Below are 19,789 nucleotides of genomic sequence, written 5' to 3'. Positions count from 1 at the left end.
TGGGCTTGGCCCTGGCTGGAAAGCCCTGCCTTATCTGGGGTCTTTAGCATCATTCCCGCACCTTTCTGCCTTTTGCCATGCAGGGCTCCCCTTTAGGCCTCCCCTCTGCAGTAACTCAGCACACAAGCAGGACAAGGAGCAGATTTCCTGTCTTCTCTCCTCCAGCCAAGAGCCATCCCAGCCCAGGAGGGTCAAGCCTGCTGTGGTGAAGCCAGCTGAAGGTGCTCAGCCCCTGAAGGACAGAGCTGACCAGCATGTGCCCCTGCTGGGTGTCCACTCCTGGGGTCAGCCTGTGGTGAGCAGCAGCCCCTGCTGGGTCTGGACACAGCCCCCTCACCTTGGCTGTAGGAAGAAGGCAGGACTCTGTGTAGGACTGATGCCTGTGCGAACAGAGCAGGAGGAGAGCAAATGTGATTCATCCTGGAAGTTTGGGATGAATCAGGATTTGGAATAATCTGTCTCCATGTCCCTCTGAGCCCTGAAACCCCCTGTCCTGGACCTCATCATGCTCTGCAAGGATTAACAACATCCTGAATCACAAAATGTCAGAATCACGGCAGACAAAAGTGGACCTCAGCCCCTACATCCCCAGCAGTTCAGCCCTCCTTGGTGAGACTGAGAGCCAGCAGAGCCCATTTCATCCTTGGGTGTTCCATAACCTGTCTCACAAAGCTCCATGAAAAGGAACCTCCAGTGCCATCCTGGACTGTTTGTGCTTTACTGCTGAAAACAAAGCTCAGAAACTGCAGCACAAATTGTAAAGTCTGACAGTTGCCTCAGTGAGCTGCCCTCACGCACTGCTGGGGCTCAGGGCTGTGGGGCTGGTATTCAGGCTGTGAGAGGGCAAAGCAACCAGGACAGTGGGCACAACTTTCTCTGGCATTAATCCTCTCTTCCTGTATCATCCCTGCTGCTAGCACTTCTCCTGTGCTTTCTGTCTTTCGCATTGTTAGTGTTTCTTTCAGGCTGATTGCCCTTATGCCACTGTTGGAGAGTAGTATTTCCTGGCAAATCATTTGGAATCTATGAAAACTGGGAAGCCAGACTGCTCAGAAGATCCTGGTGGGGAAGCTGCCATTAACCAGTGAGAAAGCGAGAATATCCTCCACCAAGTTAATTTCTTGCAGTTCTTTGTACTTGGAACACTCTCCAGCCTTACTCATCCCACTTCATGTTGCTCAGATAGCCTGGACAGCAGCAAGGGATAAAGTAGGAGTGTGAATGTAAACGGATGGGTGAATTGAATAGCTGCAACCATTTGAGGGGGCAGTTTCCCCAAACCACTGCTGTTGAACATCACCACCAGCCCAACAGTAACCAGGGCATTAGGGAAAGGCTTCTGAGGCACTCAAGAAACAGTGTGAAAACAAAGTTGAGATGAAGCAAGAACATTGCAAGAGAGAGAGGAGAGAGAAGTGGGAAGGAAGGACGTGGCCATTGAGGTCAGGGTGCTCTGCAGCTTGGCCACCTCTGTCTGTAAGAAGCTCCCTGGCAGCTCAGTGCTCTGGGTGACCTCAGCCATGGCACTGAGGGGTGCAGCAGGCACAGACCCACAGCTCTGCAGTGTGACAACGTGAGCCTGTGCTTTCACCTGTGCTTCAGAGGCTGCTGGAAGAGGTGTGGATACTCACGAACCCTACATGTCCAGCGGGAAGTGTGTGGGACCAGGGGAAGCCCTGCTTCCTCAAAGGGGATGTGTTCTTGCAGCTGCACTTGCTGGGGGGCTGGTGGGAGACTGGAGGTTTCACAAGTCATGTGAATGTGTTTGTATGTGGGGAGAGAGCTTGTGAACATGAGTTACATAAAGATGTTCAGAAATGGAGGGTCTGACCGTGCCTGCAGCCTGTTGTGCACAAAAGAACAGAATCAGAGGATGTGTTCTACAGAGAGCCCAGGCTTGTCCTCACTTGTAAGCAGCTGTGTGCCCTGATCTTCTGATGCTTCAGCTGAAATTCCTGTGCTGTTGCTGTGAGCATTGTATCATCTCTGTCTAATCAGAAGACAATGAGATCCATTTGGAATTCCTTATCCTTAAGGGTATCTGTAGGGACACTTTCCAGCATGAGTTTTATTTGAGGTTCCTTGCGAACTGCTAGAACCACCAATTAAAAAAGCTGCAGCTTTTTTAGGCCAGACCAAGGAAAATTTCATCATCAGTCATGCAGACAGGATCTGGCAACATCCAGTGATCTTATCTGGCCTCCAACCCCAAAAAGACAGGGCATATTGAACGCCTCTGTCCAAAGCTCCATTGCCTCTTCCACTGGAATTCAATTACTATGCTCTGGATTTCTGGGCTCCGGGTGCACATGGGCACTGCCCAGACTGAGTCACAGGTAGGCTCTGTTGTCATTTTCTTGGTTCCCTTTTGTCGGCTTTGCTCAGTGGGTTTAGCCCTTTGCTAGCAAAAGCCAAATATAGCTGCCCGTGTGTGTATTTCAACACTCATGTGCACTCAGCAGGAAAGAGCAGGCAGCAGAGAGGGAAGGCCATGTATGACCTGTGAAACTGCCTGAGGCTGTGCAAAGGGACATTGTGGGAGCTGCAGTGATGCTCCCCTTCATTTCTTTTCCTTTGCTTCAATGAGTTTGTGCTGCAATGAGCATCTTGTGAAATGTTGTGGCCGGGAAATGATGAAAATTCCCCAATCCCCATGTGCTGTGGTGTACACCCAGGATATGGCTTTTTCAGCACATCAGATTAGAGCCTGTGAAGGCCCCTCAGCAGCGTGGGAGGTGCCCTGAGCAGGAGGGAAGCTGTGTTTGTGGTCACACTGGTAACAGGGACTCTTGGAGAAGAGTGATCCTCTTGTGGAGATGCTGGATGGCCAAGGGAGAGTCAGTGCTGGAACTGCAGGTAAGCCCCAAACCCTCCTTCCTTTCTGTCCTCGTGTCAAAGGAGTTCAAGGAAAAAAGACAGGGCTGGCATGGATCCTGGGCATGGGATGGTGGCTGGCCTCCTCCCAGGAGATGGGGCTTAGGAGAAGAGCAAGGCAAGAGATGAGGGAACTGGGCAGTGCCCAGGCTGGCAGGATGAACATTCTCCTGGAGCCAGGGGCAGTGGAAGTCCAGGCAGACCATGCCCTGCTATTCCCTTCAGTGGTTTGCCTGTAAACAATGGGCTGAAGGGTGCTATCCTTCTGTGATTCCCTTGGTAAAGCTCTCTGCATCACACTGAGCACAGGTCCCTGCTCCCATCTCTGGTGTCTTGCAGCACAACCCAGCCAGGGCTCTCCCAGGAGCTGCCAAGTGCCTTTTCCCCCTGTGGAAACAATCCCTTCTGTGTGTCTGGCTGTGCACAGCCTGAGCTGGGCACTCACTCCTTTGGGGGACTGTGCCATTGCAGAAAGGGGCTCACGGTACAGAGGCAAAATCCAGGGAGTGAGAGAAAGAAGCTCTGAAGAGAGAGCAAGGGGAAGGAGATGCAGCGAGAGCGTTCAGTGACAGGCAGGGGTAATGGAAGGTAATGAGGAAGATGTGTTGAGGAGAAAGGAACTTTGGACAGGACAGAGGGGGAGGGAGGTTTGGGTACAATACAGACAGGTCTTGTGATAAAGAGGGAAATATAAAAGCAGCCTCAGGGCAGCCCCTGTGTTACTGTGCTCTGTGGCTCTGAGGCACTGCTAGTGACAGGCAGCAGGATCTGCTTCCAGCACCTGTGGGTCTCCCCAGTCCTTGGAACAAGGGACCAGCAGGGTGCTGGGGTACAGAGCAACCTGGGTTATCCTGCCCCCAGCTCTGGGCAGGGACATGCTCAGTCTTGCTTTGTGTTTTTCCTCCCCAGCAGAAGAGAGAAACTACTCGTGGCTGAACATCTGGGTCTTCCTTAGTGTTGCCCTTGCACTCAAAGCTGCCTTTGTGACCACTTGCCTTGGTGAGTTCCAGAGTGTGTTAATTCCCTTGGGATGAAGGGCTCAGGTGACTGCCTTTGGTCAGGTGGAGAATCCATATCCTAGTCCCTCTGGCAGCAGGCAAATGCCCTTCACCAAAGCACAGCTCAGAGATGGCTTCTCGTGCAGCCTCCACCTTTGTGAGGACATACCTGTATCCTTGAATCCATCATTTGAATCTCTGGGCATAAGGCAGATGTCTTGGATAAGATGGCTGTGTAAGGAGTGCCTGTGGTGGCAGCAAGGCGGTCAGAGCAGTTTGCTCTAAGTCTCTCAGTCTGAATGAGCTGAGGGCTTGGACAACACTTGTCTGATGGGAGGGTTTCCAGAGGACCGTGAGCCAATGATTTCCTATCCTGCTTCCTTAGGAGGCCAAGGCAGTAACAGTGTCTCTCAGCAAACAGAGCTTTCATGGTTAACTGAGGAAGACACTGAGCCTTTTGGATCCCAACAGGGATGAGCAGTTCCACAGCAGGTCCAACCCTCAGCTGAACTAACCCAAAAGTCATGTCTCTTCTCATCCTTTGTCTTTGGGTAGGGATAAGGTCACCTGTCTTGGCAAAGGGGGTGTTCTGTCAGGCATTGTCCTTGCCCATCTCCTCTGAGCCTTCTTCCATGGCAGCAATGCACTAATCAGGCACTGAAGCCACTAGGATTGTCAACATCATAAGGAAAAACATTTCTAAATTAATAGATTGGTGAAAATAGGCATCTGGATTGTTAAGCACACCCCGATCAGCTCCTTATCCATTTTCCTGAGTGTCTGAGTTCCTAGTAAATCCTTGGGCCTGTGCCTGTGGCCTGTCACCAAGAGTGCATTATTCCCCACAAACTGGAGCTAGGGAGTCCTAGGAGTTTGTGCTCCCCCCTGGTTTCATCAGCTCCAGCTGATGTGATTCCCTGCACCTGGACTGTGTGTTGCTGGTGGAACAGGCCCATCTGATGGCAGACTGCCCCAAATGCCTGTTGATGTGTAGTTTAGGAAGAGCCCAAGTGGGACAGTGAGAGGCTGCTTTGTAGACTGGCAGCTGGGCTGTAGGAATGTGCATGGCAGAGTGGCTGTGGTTGGGTGGGATCAATCCTGCCATGTGTGTGGCATGTCCTCCCCTCAGTGGGACGTGCTCCCAGGGCTCCTTCTGCTGTCTGACTTGGAAGATGGTCTGTTTCTGGCTGGGATGTCAGCTGTGTCACTGCTTTGGGCCAGGAGAGGTGACAGCTGGGACAGTGCTTGGTGGGGAAATGGAGCAAGGAGAGTGAAGGGGCCAGAGATGCTGTGTGAGGAGCTGGCAGGAAGGGGTAATCCTGCTGCCTTTCCTCTCCCTTTGCAGTGGTTCTCTTCTGGCACAGCAGTGACCAGCCCAGAGTCCTGCAGCAGCAGTTCTCGGAGTGGGAGTGCAACTCAGCAGTGCCACAAGGTACAGGTCAGTACTCACAGTGTCCCCTCTTCCTTGGGGCTAAAGGCCTCCAGGAGGCTGGACCAGGACAAGTCCAACCACATCACCAAAAGAACTTCCTCAAGTCCTGAGCCCCCCTTACAGGGATTACGACAGCTTTGGGGACCCAAAGCTCACTGGTCATACTGTGAAGCAATGGGAAGCAATGTCTGTACTATCCCTGTTTTTTCTAGCACTTTCTGTCAGGAAATGTCACTAAGGAGGACATGAGCACTGTCCCTGGAAAACCTGGATCTTTGCCATCACCATCTCTTGTTAGCAGCCTTCATCTCTCTGTCCTGTCCATGCACAGACCGAGGCTGGACATGCTGCCCAAGGGGCTGGAGAAGGTTTGAAAGAAGCTGCTATTTCCTGTCCCTTGATAAGATGAACTGGACTGAGAGTGAGCAGAACTGCACTGGGATGGGCTCCCATCTGGTGGTGATCAACAGCAGGGCAGAGCAGGTACGTACACAGGGCTGAGAGAGGGAGCCAGCAGGCAGAGACACAGTGCTGGTCCCTGGAGGGGACTCAGAGCCCCTCCTTGTGCTGCAGGGGATGGGGAATGTCCTGTGTGCACCTCTGCAGCATCAGCCCCACCCCACAGGAACTCCTGATGCCTCCCTGTGCTCAGTTCTGCCCTTCATGGACATTGCACTGTCTCCTGCTCTCTAATTTCCAGGAATTCGTCTCTGGGCAGACAAAAAAAGCTCGAGATAGAGAGAATTTCTACATCGGTCTGTTTGCAGAGAAGGTGGGGCAGTGGCAGTGGGTGGACAAGACTCCATATAATGAGACAGCAGCGTGAGTATCTCTGGATGAAGAGTGTTTGGTGTGACTCCTGGTAGGGAAAGAAAGTAGGAGAGATGTGAGGGGGTCTGTTGGTGCATGAGAGGGGGTTGTCACCACACTTCCTTGTGAGAGATCAAAGATACAGCAGGACTGGGCTGTGTAGGACACCAGGACACATGTAGGACACATGGCCCATCTGTGCTGGATATTGGCTATGAATTAACTACCTATGACATGGATGTGAGTGCTGGAGGCACGGAAAAAGCTTCAACTTGCTGGCAGCAAGATCCCTTCAGAACCCTGATGACCAGCTTTGCCTGACCTCCATTCACTGCCCTTGTATGCACAAAATGGCCTGTGCTGAAATTCAGGGAAAGAGATGGGACACAGGGAGAGAGCACCAGGACTGTCCTTGCTATGTCTTGCCCTGGAGGCTGACACGGGTCTCTGCTGTGTGTGAGGGATGAGTAGTGGTGATCAGCTCCCCCCAGCAGGATGAAGCAGGGCCCTGTTGTGCTAGAAGGCTGTGGGAAGGAGGCAGGTTTCCATGTGACACTGGTGCCAGTGGGATATGGATTGGGAGCCAGGGCGCTGCTTCTGTGCACCAATCAGTACTGGGAATTTCTGTGCCTTCCCTTCAAGTCTTGCATGCCAGTGTGGCCTTTTCCAGCAGTGCTTTACAGTGGACACTGGGGAGTAACAAGCCTGTCTCTGTCCCAGGTTCTGGCGACATAATGAACCAAGTAATAACGTTAACGAGAACCGCACTGTAATCCATGGTCCGGAAAAAACTGTCAACAACTGGAATGATGTCTATTCATATGTCAAGCATCATCGAATTTGTGAAGCTGCAGCAGTAACTGTGTGATGGAAATCCCCCTGTCCTGAGTATAGTTGGGAGCTGAGCAGTAAGCATGGAACAGCTCTGGCTGTGCTGGGAAGGGTGGGGAGCCCTTGTACATCTTCACTGTGTGGGGGGACCCTGTGTGTGTGTGGAAGTTACATGAGCTTTGTCCAACATCCCCAGTTCGTGGGGTAGCTCAGGGAACACAGGAATGTTCAGGCTCATTGAAGCAGGTCCTGTGTTCTTGTGTTTTCTCTGAGATGGTCCAGCAGCCACTGCCTTTAAAGACATGGACTTCTTTCGGAGGGAGTCACAGGAATGGAAGACAGATATCCAGATATTTTATGTCCTTGGTCTCCTTGAGTAGAGGTGTTTGCTTTTTGTTGAGTCACACACACATTATCTCCTAATTGTCCTGGTTTTCATGTAAAAATTCTGAAAACTTAAGACAAAATACTATATCACACCAATAAAAAACGACTCTGTGCTCTGTGTGCATATCTCTCTTTCGTATTCCATCTCTAAAATGTGGGGGTATAATCTGCAAATCCTTGAATGATTTGGATTTGAAGAGCCTTTTAAGGATAAGCTTTTTTCAAAACTCCTAGGTTATGGGCAAGGACTCTTAGCACTAGTCCAGGTTGCTCAAAGCCCCATCCAGCCAGGCCTTAAACATTTCAGGGATGGGACATCCACAGCTCCTATGGGCAGCTGGCTCCAGTGCCTCCCCACCTCAGTCATGTATTCGTTCCTAATATTTAATCAAAACCTGCCCGCTGTCACTTTAAAGCCATTCTTCCATGTCTTGTCATTACATTCTTGTGTAAAATGTACCTCTCAACATGGCTCTTTCCACAGCTGTAGTACTGACACTTGTAGGGATTTGACTTAATTCCACAGGACACAGTCAATAACACAAACACATGTGAAGAAGTCTCACATGCAGCTGTGAGAAAGCAGTTGTCAGCAGAGACTTGTGGTGGTATCAGGGAACTGGAGAAGTGCAGTGCTGCAAATGTCCTCCCTTCCCTTTCCTGGTGTCCCAGTCCCCTCCAGCTTCACAGTGCAGATGTGTATCTCATGCAGAAATAAATGCTCCTGTGATGCCAGTTGTGTTAATGTCCTTTGATGGCCCCTGTGGTGGGAACACAACCACAGCGTCCTTGGGCTCCTCCCCTCTTCCACTGCTTTTTTTTCCCAGTTTCAAGCCTCACCTTTCCTTAAAACTCCTACTGAACCTATCTCTTTACACCATTTCTCTTTTTTTGCCTCAGCCTCCTCCCCTTCCCAGCTGGCTTTGCAGAAGCCCAGTGCTCTGGCTGTGAGCACAACAGCACGATTTCCTTCTGCCCCCCTAAGTCACACATCTAGATGCAGAGTCAATGTGCCTCCGCTGGAGACCCACTGCTGGACAGATCTGCTGTTTTAGAGATTTTTATGGGGGTCAAGCTCATCTCTGCAAAGCAGCATTTTAACCACTTCCCTCAGAGGTTATTTTCGTGGTGACTTTCTTCTCCACTGTGCATTTGCATGCATCTGCCTTCCAAGGATTTAATCCTCTCTGGTTTTGACATCGTTTCTCTAGTTCCCAGATCACTGTCCTCCCAGCTTGTCTGCTGGCCTCTTGGTTTGTCCCTTCTCAAGTTTTCATGGCAGTTTCTGGTCTTTAAATTGTTAGTAACTTTTCCTCCCCACAGGGCTCTGTCTTTGCATAAGGGGAATGAAATAGTCCAAGCTTTGCCTCATTCTGAACACAGCCTGAACTACAGGATAGGAAGCAAAAGAAACACAGGAAAGGCAGTGGTGCTCCAGCTCAGTGATCCAACTGGGAGATAAATGAGAGTGTTGGAGAAATATCAGAAAAAAGTTAACCATCCCTTTTTCAGTCTCTGAAATGGAGCCTTAAGCAAGCACTGCTCTGAACTTCCATAGGCTGTGAATCAGGTTATAATAGAAAAGTTTCTGTGTGTACCACTTATAGTTTAGGTTTGACAATTTTAATATATACTCATTTTCTCTTGTGTGATAGAATTAGGAGCAAAAGCAAGGCAGGCCGAAAACTTAAAAGGGTATAAAGACAAACTTTATTAACAACACAAAGAAAAAAATATTCAGAATAATATCTTCACACCACTCCTCCCCCTTCCCACACGTTCTAAACAACAACATACAGAAGCACATCAGTCAGTTCCTGACTTAAATAATCTTTCGCGGTTCATTCGGGGGAGAGGAGTCTCCTCTTGTTTGGCTATAGGGATTTTTTTCCACAGGAAGCAAAAAACCAGTTCTCTCGTGGCTTTATTTTCCGCTAACATTTTCCCATCTTCACAGCTCTCCCAAACTGTGTTTATGGGCCATGTTAAACTCATGGGGTGTTTACTTTTTAGAAGGAACTGTTCAAAACCAAAAGTTCTCTTCATTTCTCTTTTCTCTATTCATACTTTGTTCCCAGGAACAGACATCTCCTTTTTCCCTCGGAGCAAAGGATCTTCCAAACACTTCCACCCCCCCACATCTTTTTCTGTGGCTTATAGGAATGTTTAATGTAGTACAATCCACCCCTATAGCTTACAAAAAATATTTTTCAGCCAACCTTCATGGAGTCTCCTCATTCTCCTTCCATCTGGAATTTGGGTTCTACTTCACCGACTTTGATGTATCCTCTCTGTTCTTTTTCCTCTCACTCAAGGGAGAATTGAAGGTCTGCAAGTCTGATCTGATCATTGGAAGGGTTAAAATCTTACACAGAAGATGCAGGGGGCTGCGGACATGCTGGAGTTGTTCCAGGATCTCAAGACACTGGGCCACACTGCGGAGCTTGGTGAGGGCTGTGTTTGTCCAGTTGTCTCCAGCGTTTGTCTTCACCTTTCCCAGCAAGCCGGGGTGTGGAAGGGTTCTTCCAGAACGGAGCTCAGCTGCCTCCTCCCCCCATGGCCACCCCAGGACTGATCCGAGCCGGCGGCTGGGCAGAGTTTTGCCAAGCCCTGGCCACGCTGGGGGAGGAGGGAGGGCTGAGATCTTAGCAATGGGCCTGTCCACCCCTGGCTATCGGGGCCCTGGCTGGAAAAGGGGCCCAGGTTGGAAAAGGGGCCCTGGTTGGAAACGGGACCTGGAGCCTCCCAAGCCCAGCCCTGCCTGGCCCGGTTCACATGGGAAGGGGCCAGAGCCAGGTCTGTGATATCTTGTGAGAGGCCGGAAATGAAAGATTGCTTTTCCTGGCGGTAACTTGCTTCCAAATGTGGAATCATGGAAGCAGATGAACTTCTACACTTGGTTTTTCGGGCTGTCAGCAACTAAACCAGCCTCCAATTGGTCCCATCAATTTGCAGAGGAAGTTCTCAGGGGGAAAAACTTCTGAGTATGCCCTCCCCACCAGGTGCCTTCAATGCATTACCAGTGCAGTACTCTTCCCAATAATCTCTCAGAGCACCAAGATATTTTTTTAAATTCCACTTTGCTTGCTCTCCTCCCTGACCCCAACCTGATCCTTCTGTTTCTTCATGGATATATCAACATTCCAATAATTTTTATTGCTCCCAGGCAGCAACTCCCCAGTTGCACTTCTACAGGAACATTTCCTAGTCTGAGATTTGTTCTAGTGCTAGCTTCCAACTGGGACTGACTTTGAAGAATGACACATGGCTGCGACATTTGATGAAGCAAAGGCAGCTTAACCACAAGGGACAAGTAGGGCAGAATGCTTTTTGTGCTGGACTGCAGCTTAAACTGGGCTAGGACCTGTGATAGCTGCAAATGTGAGAGCAATGGTAGAATTAATTACAGACAAAGAAAGGCATGAAAATATGGGAAGGTAGTTAAGTAAGAAAGTTAAAAAAAGGGGGGGAAAAAAAACCCCAACCCTAAAAATGTCTTGAAAAGGAAGCCTATCAGCTGAGGATCTAGTATGGGGAAGGAGGAGTGCAACTTCCTTTTCAGTTGTTAGGTTCTCATTTTCTTTCATGTCTCAAAATCGTCCATGCTGCCAGGGCTGCTTTCCTGGGCTAAGAAACTGAAGATCTCTTTGGAGCATTTCTGAGCTCCCAGGAATTCTCACGTTATCGCCAGTGCTTTCAGAGTTCCACACAGCCTTCTTTGATGGGCTGAGGGTGGATGAACAGAAGGGGAAGGCTCAGTAACCTAATTGTGTCACCCTCTGGAAAGAAGGAGCTAAAAGGACTACCATTTACGTGGCAAAACTAAGGACAGGGTCACACTGTGAATAAATGGCATCAGAAATCACCTATGCCGAGGTGAAATTCAAAAATGAATCACCGTCTCCAGCGGTCAAAGGTAAGGAATGAATGGGTTATTTGGGAGAAAGGGAGCTGGAGGGAGTGGGGCTGAAGAAGAGAGAATGGAGATTTTTCCTTCTGTGACTCTGGTTCCTACCTGATCTTGATGGAATGGTGAGAAAAAGGAGCTAAATGATCAGGAGACTGAAGGAGTTTTGAAGTAAGAGCCTTGAGGAACATTTCCAAGAGGAAAGGTGAATGGGAGTTGCAACATGAACAAGAATGACCCCCGGGAGCACAAACTGTAGGTTTCAAATGAGCATGCACTAAGGAATCTGCCTGTAGGGCTCCCTCAGTACCCTACATGTGATGTAGTCCTGAAAGAGTAATTTTTGGAGCATGCTGAGTACCAAGAGTAGAGACTGTGGTATATTCCAAACAATCTGATCTGTCACAAAGGTTGAGAGGCTCCCAGAGCAGCAAATAAGCTCAAGTCCTGGTTGCTCTCGCCTCTGACTGAGACTACAGATTGCTGCTTGTGGAGAGGGTAAGAGAATCAACATGCCTGCTTAAGGTAGAGCAATCAGTTGTGTTCTGCCGCTTCAGGAGAAGCAGTACTGGCTGCAGAAACATAACCTCATTGTCCATGGCTGAGTGAGAAAGGGTCCTTGGAGAAGAGAGACCCAAACTTTGAACACCCTAAAATATACAGAAGAAGAATTATTTAAGATCTGGAGGGAGATCCAAATCTGCTATTGATGTCTTCCACTCCTGGAAAACATTTAACACACCAAACAAACTAGTTCATTTCATATTAAACATTACAGTGGTAAAATGGTTCTTTGACTAGACTGCATGCAAATGTAAAGCATATTCTGGTCAGTATGAACTCCGTAGTCATTATGCCACAAGTAGGAACTCATACAGATGTTCTATGGAAGGCTCACTGATTCCGCCTGACATACAGGACCCTACACACCAGCAGCTTCCAGGGCAGTAAAAATATGTGTGCATAAATCAAGGAGTAATAAATTTAAAAAATGAAATAAACCATTACTGCTTCCTAAGGGCATTAGCTTGCCTATTTACAGCTTTACCTCAGTTTTACTATCCCAAACAGAGCAGGCATCAGCTCCAGGTTATTCCTTGCCTGCTCTGAGGCGTGAGTCACGGAAATAAAGAGTGTATGTAGTCGTGTCTGACTTGAAAGCTCATTGTTTTCAGTGCACCAAGATGAGCTGGTTCTGGATGTAGTTAGCATTTCCACTGTGGTGAGGTGGGGGTGGTGGAAGTTCCCCATTGTGTTCCAAATGATTATTCCAAAGACATCAAGTCTGTTGTGTTGTGATCATGCCGGACATGTTAGAGAGCACAGAGCAGCCGTGAAAAGCATTTTGCAGGGAGCTCAACCCACCGAGTGTGCACAAGATGACTGCACTTCAGTTGTGTTGCTGAGGTGCACAGCATGCAGTGCTCCCTGTGCCACCTGGGTGTGAGTGTGGGGTGTTCAGGTATGACTGGGCACAGGCTGAACAATCTCGGGATGTGCTGCATATCCAAAAAATCAGTTGGACTGGCTAGAGCTATTTCTGAAGTAGGTGGTTGGACTCCAGACCGTGAGGGGGGCTTGTTTTCACTCTGGAAAAAGGTCTGGCTAGAAAAACATGACTTGGCCAGGGAAAGGTGGACCTTGCCTGTCCACACATATTTTCTCTCCAGATCATGAAAGATGATGCCCTTTGTCCTGTCGTAGTGGTCTCTCCCACGCCTTTGGGAAATAGTCGGAAGGTTTCCACCAAGAGCAGGTTTCTGACAGTCATGCTTACTAGGCATGTCTGGCTGACACACCTGGGAGCTTCATGCTGAACAACCAATGAAGGCTCTCTAAATCTCATCTTTAATAGCTGTCTCTCCCAAAGCTTCTTCGCTCCTGTCCTGCAGTGAGTGCTGCTGTCTGTTTACCCTGCTGTTTGCTCTGGTTTGTGTACCTGCCAAAGCTAGAACAGTCCCCTAACATGTGTTTGCTTCTCCTTTCCTATAAGCCATTCTCCTGGCTGCTCCCAAACCTCCTCAGTACTGGCAATATCCCTCTAGACAAAAGTGAGAAAATCTGGCAAATCGTAATCTGAGTACTTTACTCAGGCTGCTGGACACAGACCTCTGTTCTCCCCAGATATCCAGCCTAGCACATCCTGGTTTTATTACAGCAAATCTTTGAATCCTGAATTGGAAAGCAGAGGTGGAAGGAAAAAAGTACATCTTTTAATCTCCCAATGATGATGTGCCATCATAGCCTTGCACATTTTTTGTCTCCCATCCTCCTTGCACATTTTTTGTCTCCCAACCTCACTCAGATTACACTAACTTTCTGCAAAGGAAGTCCAAAATGCTAAGAAGGAACTGAAGCAGGCAGAGAAAGTTTTCTGGAAGAAGTCAACATGAAATCTTCCTTTGTATGTCTCAAGTCTCAAGGCTTGAGCAATGTTGCATTTGTCAGCTTTGGGCCCAATCTAGAAAGACCTTGTTTCACTGCAGACTTTGAGGCCCTGTGAAGGGCTCACCCCCAAACACCAACAATTCTCATTGTTGGCTCACTGCTCACTGGCTGGGCTGGGAACACACTCACTGAATTTGACTTTTCTCCAGAAACCGCAGACATTCCCTGCTCTGTCCCAGTCTGCTCTTATCCCAAACCCTGTAACTTCCTCATCAGAAATGGAATTCTTTTCATTGTCTTTTGAGGAGCTCTCCCTTGATTAGCACGTCCTTTGTCTGTGGACTGTGGACTGACAGCCCCACAGATGACCATGGTGTTTTGTTTGGTGTGTTTCCATCCCATTTAGTACCTCCTGAGACAAAGAAGCCTGAGCACCATCCCCAGAAATACCCACTCTGGCTGCCATGGTTGATCTCACTGCTGCTCCTCGTGGTGTGCTTTGCCCTTGTTGTCGTCCTCCTTGGTGAGTATGTGCAGGACATTACAAGGGAGAGGTCTGGGGGGAGTGCTGGGAGAAAAGAAGAGAAACCGTGGTTCATGGTTTTCTGGGCTTTGTGTAAGGTCTCAGGTTTTCCTGCCCTGACTTTGTACGTGTGTGCATACATCCCCCAAATCTTCCCCTGTTTACCCTAAGGCCTTGTCAGTGTGCCCAGACTGCACGTTCCAATCTTGCATGGCCTTTTTGGAACTGTGGAACAATTCTCTCGCTTCATTTCCCACAAAAAGAACTCAGTTACATTTGGCAGATGGGAAGAAGTGGAGACAGAAGCACAAAGTACCTATTCAGGCAGGTGAATCTGCACTTGGGCTCTCTAAGGTGCTTGGATATGCTTTGTGTCCTAGTGGAAGAAATGGCTTCTCACACTCCTGGCATCTCCAGGATTAACTGCACAGTGCAGTTAATTTACTCTTGCTACTTTTTAGGGTTGATTGCAGAACAATTCATGAGAGGTTTTTCCTGGACAGGCTGTTTGTGAAGATAGTGATCACTGTTCTGTTCTCATTTTCTATTAACGATAATTCATGGAGTGTTTGCACAAGTTGTCAATTTCCACGATGGATTCTGGAAGAGGCATCTTAGTACAATAAATCAGTGCCTTTCCTTTGCTGCCCTCAGTGTCTGAGTCCCAGAAGTTTGTGTTGCTTTTTTCCCAAATGTATAACCTTTCATAGTACGGAGCCAAATGTTTGGGGAGTTTTAGGCTGGGATGTCAGCATCAGATACCTTGTGATACACATGGAAGGTTTAATTCTTAGTGAATGTTTACTTATCCAAATTAATTGATGCTGCACAGGACCTTGGTTTAGCAGAGCTTTGCAGCATTTACATGAAAAACCAGTACAAATTGCATGTAAGGAGAAAGAGTGGCCACTGCAATGCACAGATGGATCACAATACAAACATGATTTTAAATGCTGGTCATGCAAGCATGGAATCATAGAATCATTGATGTTGGAAAAGACAGCTCAGGTCATGTACTTAAACTGTTAACCAACCACTACCAATCCCACCACTACACCATTGTCTCCAAGTGCCACATCTACCTGTCTCTTGAACACTGCTGGGAATGGTGACTCCACCACTTCTCTGGGCTGCCTGTTCCAATGCTTGGCCACCTTTCAGTGAAGAAGCTTTTACTAATATCCAAACTAAATCTTGCCTGGCACAACTTCAGACTATTTCCTCTTCTCCTGTTGGTTGTTACCTGGGAGAAGGGGCTGACCCCCCACCTGGCTACAACCTCCTTTCAGGGACTTGTAGAGAGCAATGAGGTCCAACCGGAGCCTTCTTTTCTCCAGGCTAAACACCACCAGCTCCTTTAGCTTCTCCACATAGGACTTGTGCTCCAGACACCACTCTAGGTCTACTACTCTTCTCAGGACATGCTCCAACACTTCAATATCCTCCTTGTTAGAAGGGGGCCATAGTTCTGCAGTATGCACCACATGAAGACATTGAGTGTTCCCAAATTCCAAGACAAAATAGGGGAGTTAATGCCAGCTCAAGCCCATTGCTTTCTTCAGGTATGATTTTGTTACCAATTCAGTTTCATACATGATTTTGGACTAGGGAATACACTTGTCCTGTTCTGGTTTGGCAAACTGACGAAGATGCTGCTCCACATTTAATCTGTAAAGGGGTAAACACTTGGACAGCTGCTTAATTCCCTTAGCTGAAATGACCCAAAAGTCACCTCTCTTCTCATCCTTTGTCTTTGGGTAGGGATAAGGTCACCTGTCTTGGCAATGGGGGTGTTCTGTCAGGCATTGTCCTTGCCCATCTCCTCTGAGCCTTCCTCCATGGCAGCAATGCACTAATCAGGCACTGAAGCCACTAGGATTGTCAACATCATAAGGAAAAACATTTCTAAATTAATAGATTATTGAAAATAGGCCTCAGGATGGTAATGCACACCCTGATCAGCTCCTTATCCATTTTCCTGAGTGTCTGAGTTCCTAGTAAATCCTTGGGCCTGTGCCTGTGGCCTGTCACCAAGAGTGCATTAATCCCCACAAACTGGAGCTAGGGAGTCCTAGGAGTTTGTGCTCCCCCCTGGTTTCATCAGCTCCAGCTGATGTGATTCCCTGCACCTGGACTGTGTGTTGCTGGTGGAACAGGCCCATCTGATGGCAGACTGCCCCAAATGCCTGTTGATGTGTAGTTTAGGAAGAGCCCAAGTGGGACAGTGAGAGGCTGCTTTGTAGACTGGCAGCTGGGCTGTAGGAATGTGCATGGCAGAGTGGCTGTGGTTGGGTGGGATCAATCCTGCCATGTGTGTGGCATGTCCTCCCCTCAGTGGGACGTGCTCCCAGGGCTCCTTCTGCTGTCTGACTTGGAAGATGGTCTGTTTCTGGCTGGGATGTCAGCTGTGTCACTGCTTTGGGCCAGGAGAGGTGACAGCTGGGACAGTGCTTGGTGGGGAAATGGAGCAAGGAGAGTGAAGGGGCCAGAGATGCTGTGTGAGGAGCTGGCAGGAAGGGGTAATCCTGCTGCCTTTCCTCTCCCTTTGCAGTGGTTCTCTTCTGGCACAGCAGTGACCAGCCCAGAGTCCTGCAGCAGCAGTTCTCGGAGTGGGAGTGCAACTCAGCAGTGCCACAAGGTACAGGTCAGTACTCACAGTGTCCCCTCTTCCTTGGGGCTAAAGGCCTCCAGGAGGCTGGACCAGGACAAGTCCAACCACATCACCAAAAGAACTTCCTCAAGTCCTGAGTCCCCCTTACAGGGATTACGACAGCTTTGGGGACCCAAAGCTCACTGGTCATACTGTGAAGCAATGGGAAGCAATGTCTGTACTATCCCTGTTTTTTCTAGCACTTTCTGTCAGGAAATGTCACTAAGGAGGACATGAGCACTGTCCCTGGAAAACCTGGATCTTTGCCATCACCATCTCTTGTTAGCAGCCTTCATCTCTCTGTCCTGTCCATGCACAGACCGAGGCTGGACGTGCTGCCCAGAGGGCTGGAGAAGGTTTGAAAGAAGCTGCTATTTCCTGTCCCTTGATAAGATGAACTGGACTGAGAGTGAGCAGAACTGCACTGGGATGGGCTCCCATCTGGTGGTGATCAACAGCAGGGCAGAGCAGGTACGTACACAGGGCTGAGAGAGGGAGCCAGCAGGCAGAGACACAGTGCTGGTCCCTGGAGGGGACTCAGAGCCCCTCCTTGTGCTGCAGGGGATGGGGAATGTCCTGTGTGCACCTCTGCAGCATCAGCCCCACCCCACAGGAACTCCTGATGCCTCCCTGTGCTCAGTTCTGCCCTTCATGGACATTGCACTCTCTCTTGCTCAATAATTTCCAGGAATTCCTCTCCTTGGAGATAAAGCAACCTTCATATAGAGTGAATTTCTACATCGGGCTGTTTGAGGAGAAGGAGGGCCATTGGCAGTGGGTGGACAAGACTCCATATAATGAGACAGCAGCGTGAGTATCTCTGGATGAAGAGTGTTTGGTGTGACTCCTGGTAGGGAAAGAAAGCAGGAGAGATGTGAGGGGGTCTGTCGGTGCATGAGAGGGGGTTGTCACCACACTTCCTTGTGAGAGATCAAAGATACAGCAGGACTGGGCTGTGTAGGACACCAGGACACATGTAGGACACATGGCCCATCTGTGCTGGATATTGGCTATGAATTAACTACCTATGACATGGATGTGAGTGCTGGAGGCACAGAAAAAGCTTCAACTTGCTGGCAGCAAGATCCCTTCAGAACCCTGATGACCAGCTTTGCCTGACCTCCATTCACTGCCCTTGTATGCACAAAATGGCCTGTGCTGAAATTCAGGGAAAGAGATGGGACACAGGGAGAGAGCACCAGGACTGTCCTTGCTATGTCTTGCCCTGGAGGCTGACATGGGTCTCTGCTGTGTGTGAGGTGCATGGGATGAGTGGTGGTGATCAGCTCCCCCCAGCAGGATGGAGATGGGCCCTGTTGTGCTAGAAGGCTGTGGGAAGGAGGCAGGTTTCCAAGTGATACTGGTGCCAGTGGGATATGGTGTCCTGGTTTGAAAGACAGGTGTTTGCTGAGGAAAGCAGAAGCCTCCCTTTGAACTGAAAAATGTGATCCTTTCTTCCTACAGATTATTATGATTTTGAAATTAAGGGAGCTCTCAGGCAAAGATATGGGGGTAGAAATAACCGTTGTTTACTAGTACAGCTAACAAGACAAACATGAACAACAACAGCTATGAAATTACCCACAAACAGAACAGTAACTCAGTCCCAGTGTTTTTTGGCTGCAGGCACCTTTTCCCTGAGCTGCAGTTCCCGGTGCTGGGGGCGGGCGGGTCCCGCAGAGCCGCAGGAGGGCTGGGGGTGATGGCAGCGCTGTCCCAGGGGGAGAGAGAGATGGAGAGAGAGCCCTCCGCTCACGGTGTGGGTCCTAGTGCTCAGCAGAGTGCTGGATGGTGGCAGGTTACAGCGAGAAGAGAGCAGGGCAGGGTCTGACAGCAGTGAGGATGGTTTCCTGACACTGGGATGGCAGGAATGGGGCTGAGGCGGCGATCGTCCTTCTCATCCGAACTCCGCGGGGGAAATGGGCTGAGCCAGAGCCTTCCGTCTGCTCTTCTGGCTCTTTGAATCTTGTGGGGTTTCCCTCTTCTCTCCCCTCCGCCTTGTCACCAGGGCCCAGTCAACAGGTATCTTAGCATGACAATGGGGAAAAATTCCACAGAGGGAAAAGGGAAAGAACCAACCCCCAACATATGGATTGGGAGCAAGGGCACTGCTTCTGTGCACCAATCAGCACTGGGAATTTCTGTGCCTTCCCTTCAAGTCTTGCATGCCAGTGTGGCCTTTTCCAGCAGTGCTTTACAGTGGACACTGGGGAGTAACAAGCCTGTCTCTGTCCCAGGTTCTGGAAAAAAGGAGAACCAAATAATAGAAACGGTGGAAACACTGCTATAATGAATGTGCCTACAGAACCTCCCTACAACTGGAATGATGTCAAATCATACTGGAAATATTACTGGATTTGTGAAGCTGCAGCAGTAACTGTGTGATGGAAATCCCCCTGTGCTGAGTAAAGCTGAGAGCTGAGCTGCGAGCTGGGAACAGCTCTGGCTGTGTTGGGAAGGGTGGGGATACCTGACACACATTCACTGTGTGGGGGGACCCTGTGTGTGTGTGTAAGTTACATGAGCTTTGTCCAACATCCCCAGTTCATGGGGTAGCTCAGGGAACACAGGAAGGCTCAGGCTCATCGAAGCAGGTCCTGTGTTCTTGTGCCCTCTTTTCTCTGATAGGATCCAGGAGCCTCAAGCTTTACAGAGATGGACTTCTCCAGGAGGGAGACACAGGAACGGAAGACAGATATCCTGAGATTCAATGTCCTTGGTCTCCTTGAGCAGATGTTTTTGCTTTTTGTTGACTCACACACAGAATGTCTTCTAGCTGTCCTGGTTTTGCTGAACAAATTCTGAAATCTTAGACAAGAGAAAATACAACATCACACCAATGAAAAAAGGCTCTGTGTGCATATCTCTTTCCTGTTACATCTCTAAGCTGTAAGCTAATAACCTGCAAATCATGGAATGGTTTAGCTTGGAAGGGACTTTTAAGTTTCAAGCCCCCTAGGTTATGGGCAAGGACCCCTACCACTAGTCC

The 19,789-nt window shown here is 49.1% G+C and overlaps 2 protein-coding genes across 2 annotated transcripts; both read left to right on the top strand.

Annotated features, from left to right (window-relative positions):
- Positions 1–3,455: 3,455 nt before the first annotated feature.
- Positions 3,456–7,112, top strand: LOC134057854 (C-type lectin domain family 4 member D-like). Its single transcript, XM_062514898.1, has 6 exons — positions 3,456–3,462; positions 3,784–3,873; positions 5,218–5,310; positions 5,636–5,787; positions 6,005–6,126; positions 6,835–7,112. The coding sequence occupies exons 1-6, from the start codon at positions 3,456–3,458 to the stop codon at positions 6,980–6,982; spliced, it is 612 nt and encodes a 203-aa protein (XP_062370882.1). The 3' UTR covers positions 6,983–7,112.
- A 3,806-nt stretch (positions 7,113–10,918) lies between these two features.
- LOC134056829 (C-type lectin domain family 4 member E-like) lies at positions 10,919–19,619 on the top strand. The gene is made up of 6 exons (XM_062513725.1): positions 10,919–11,248; positions 14,034–14,150; positions 16,702–16,794; positions 17,120–17,271; positions 17,489–17,610; positions 19,038–19,619. The coding sequence occupies exons 1-6, from the start codon at positions 11,182–11,184 to the stop codon at positions 19,183–19,185; spliced, it is 699 nt and encodes a 232-aa protein (XP_062369709.1). The 5' UTR covers positions 10,919–11,181; the 3' UTR covers positions 19,186–19,619.
- The last annotated feature ends 170 nt before the right edge of the window (positions 19,620–19,789 follow it).

Source organism: Cinclus cinclus, chromosome 2 (assembly GCF_963662255.1).
Source record: "Cinclus cinclus chromosome 2, bCinCin1.1, whole genome shotgun sequence".
NCBI lineage: Eukaryota > Metazoa > Chordata > Aves > Passeriformes > Cinclidae > Cinclus > Cinclus cinclus.
The sequence above is the reverse complement of the archived record's forward strand: the minus strand, read 5'-3'. Positions and strand labels throughout refer to the sequence as shown.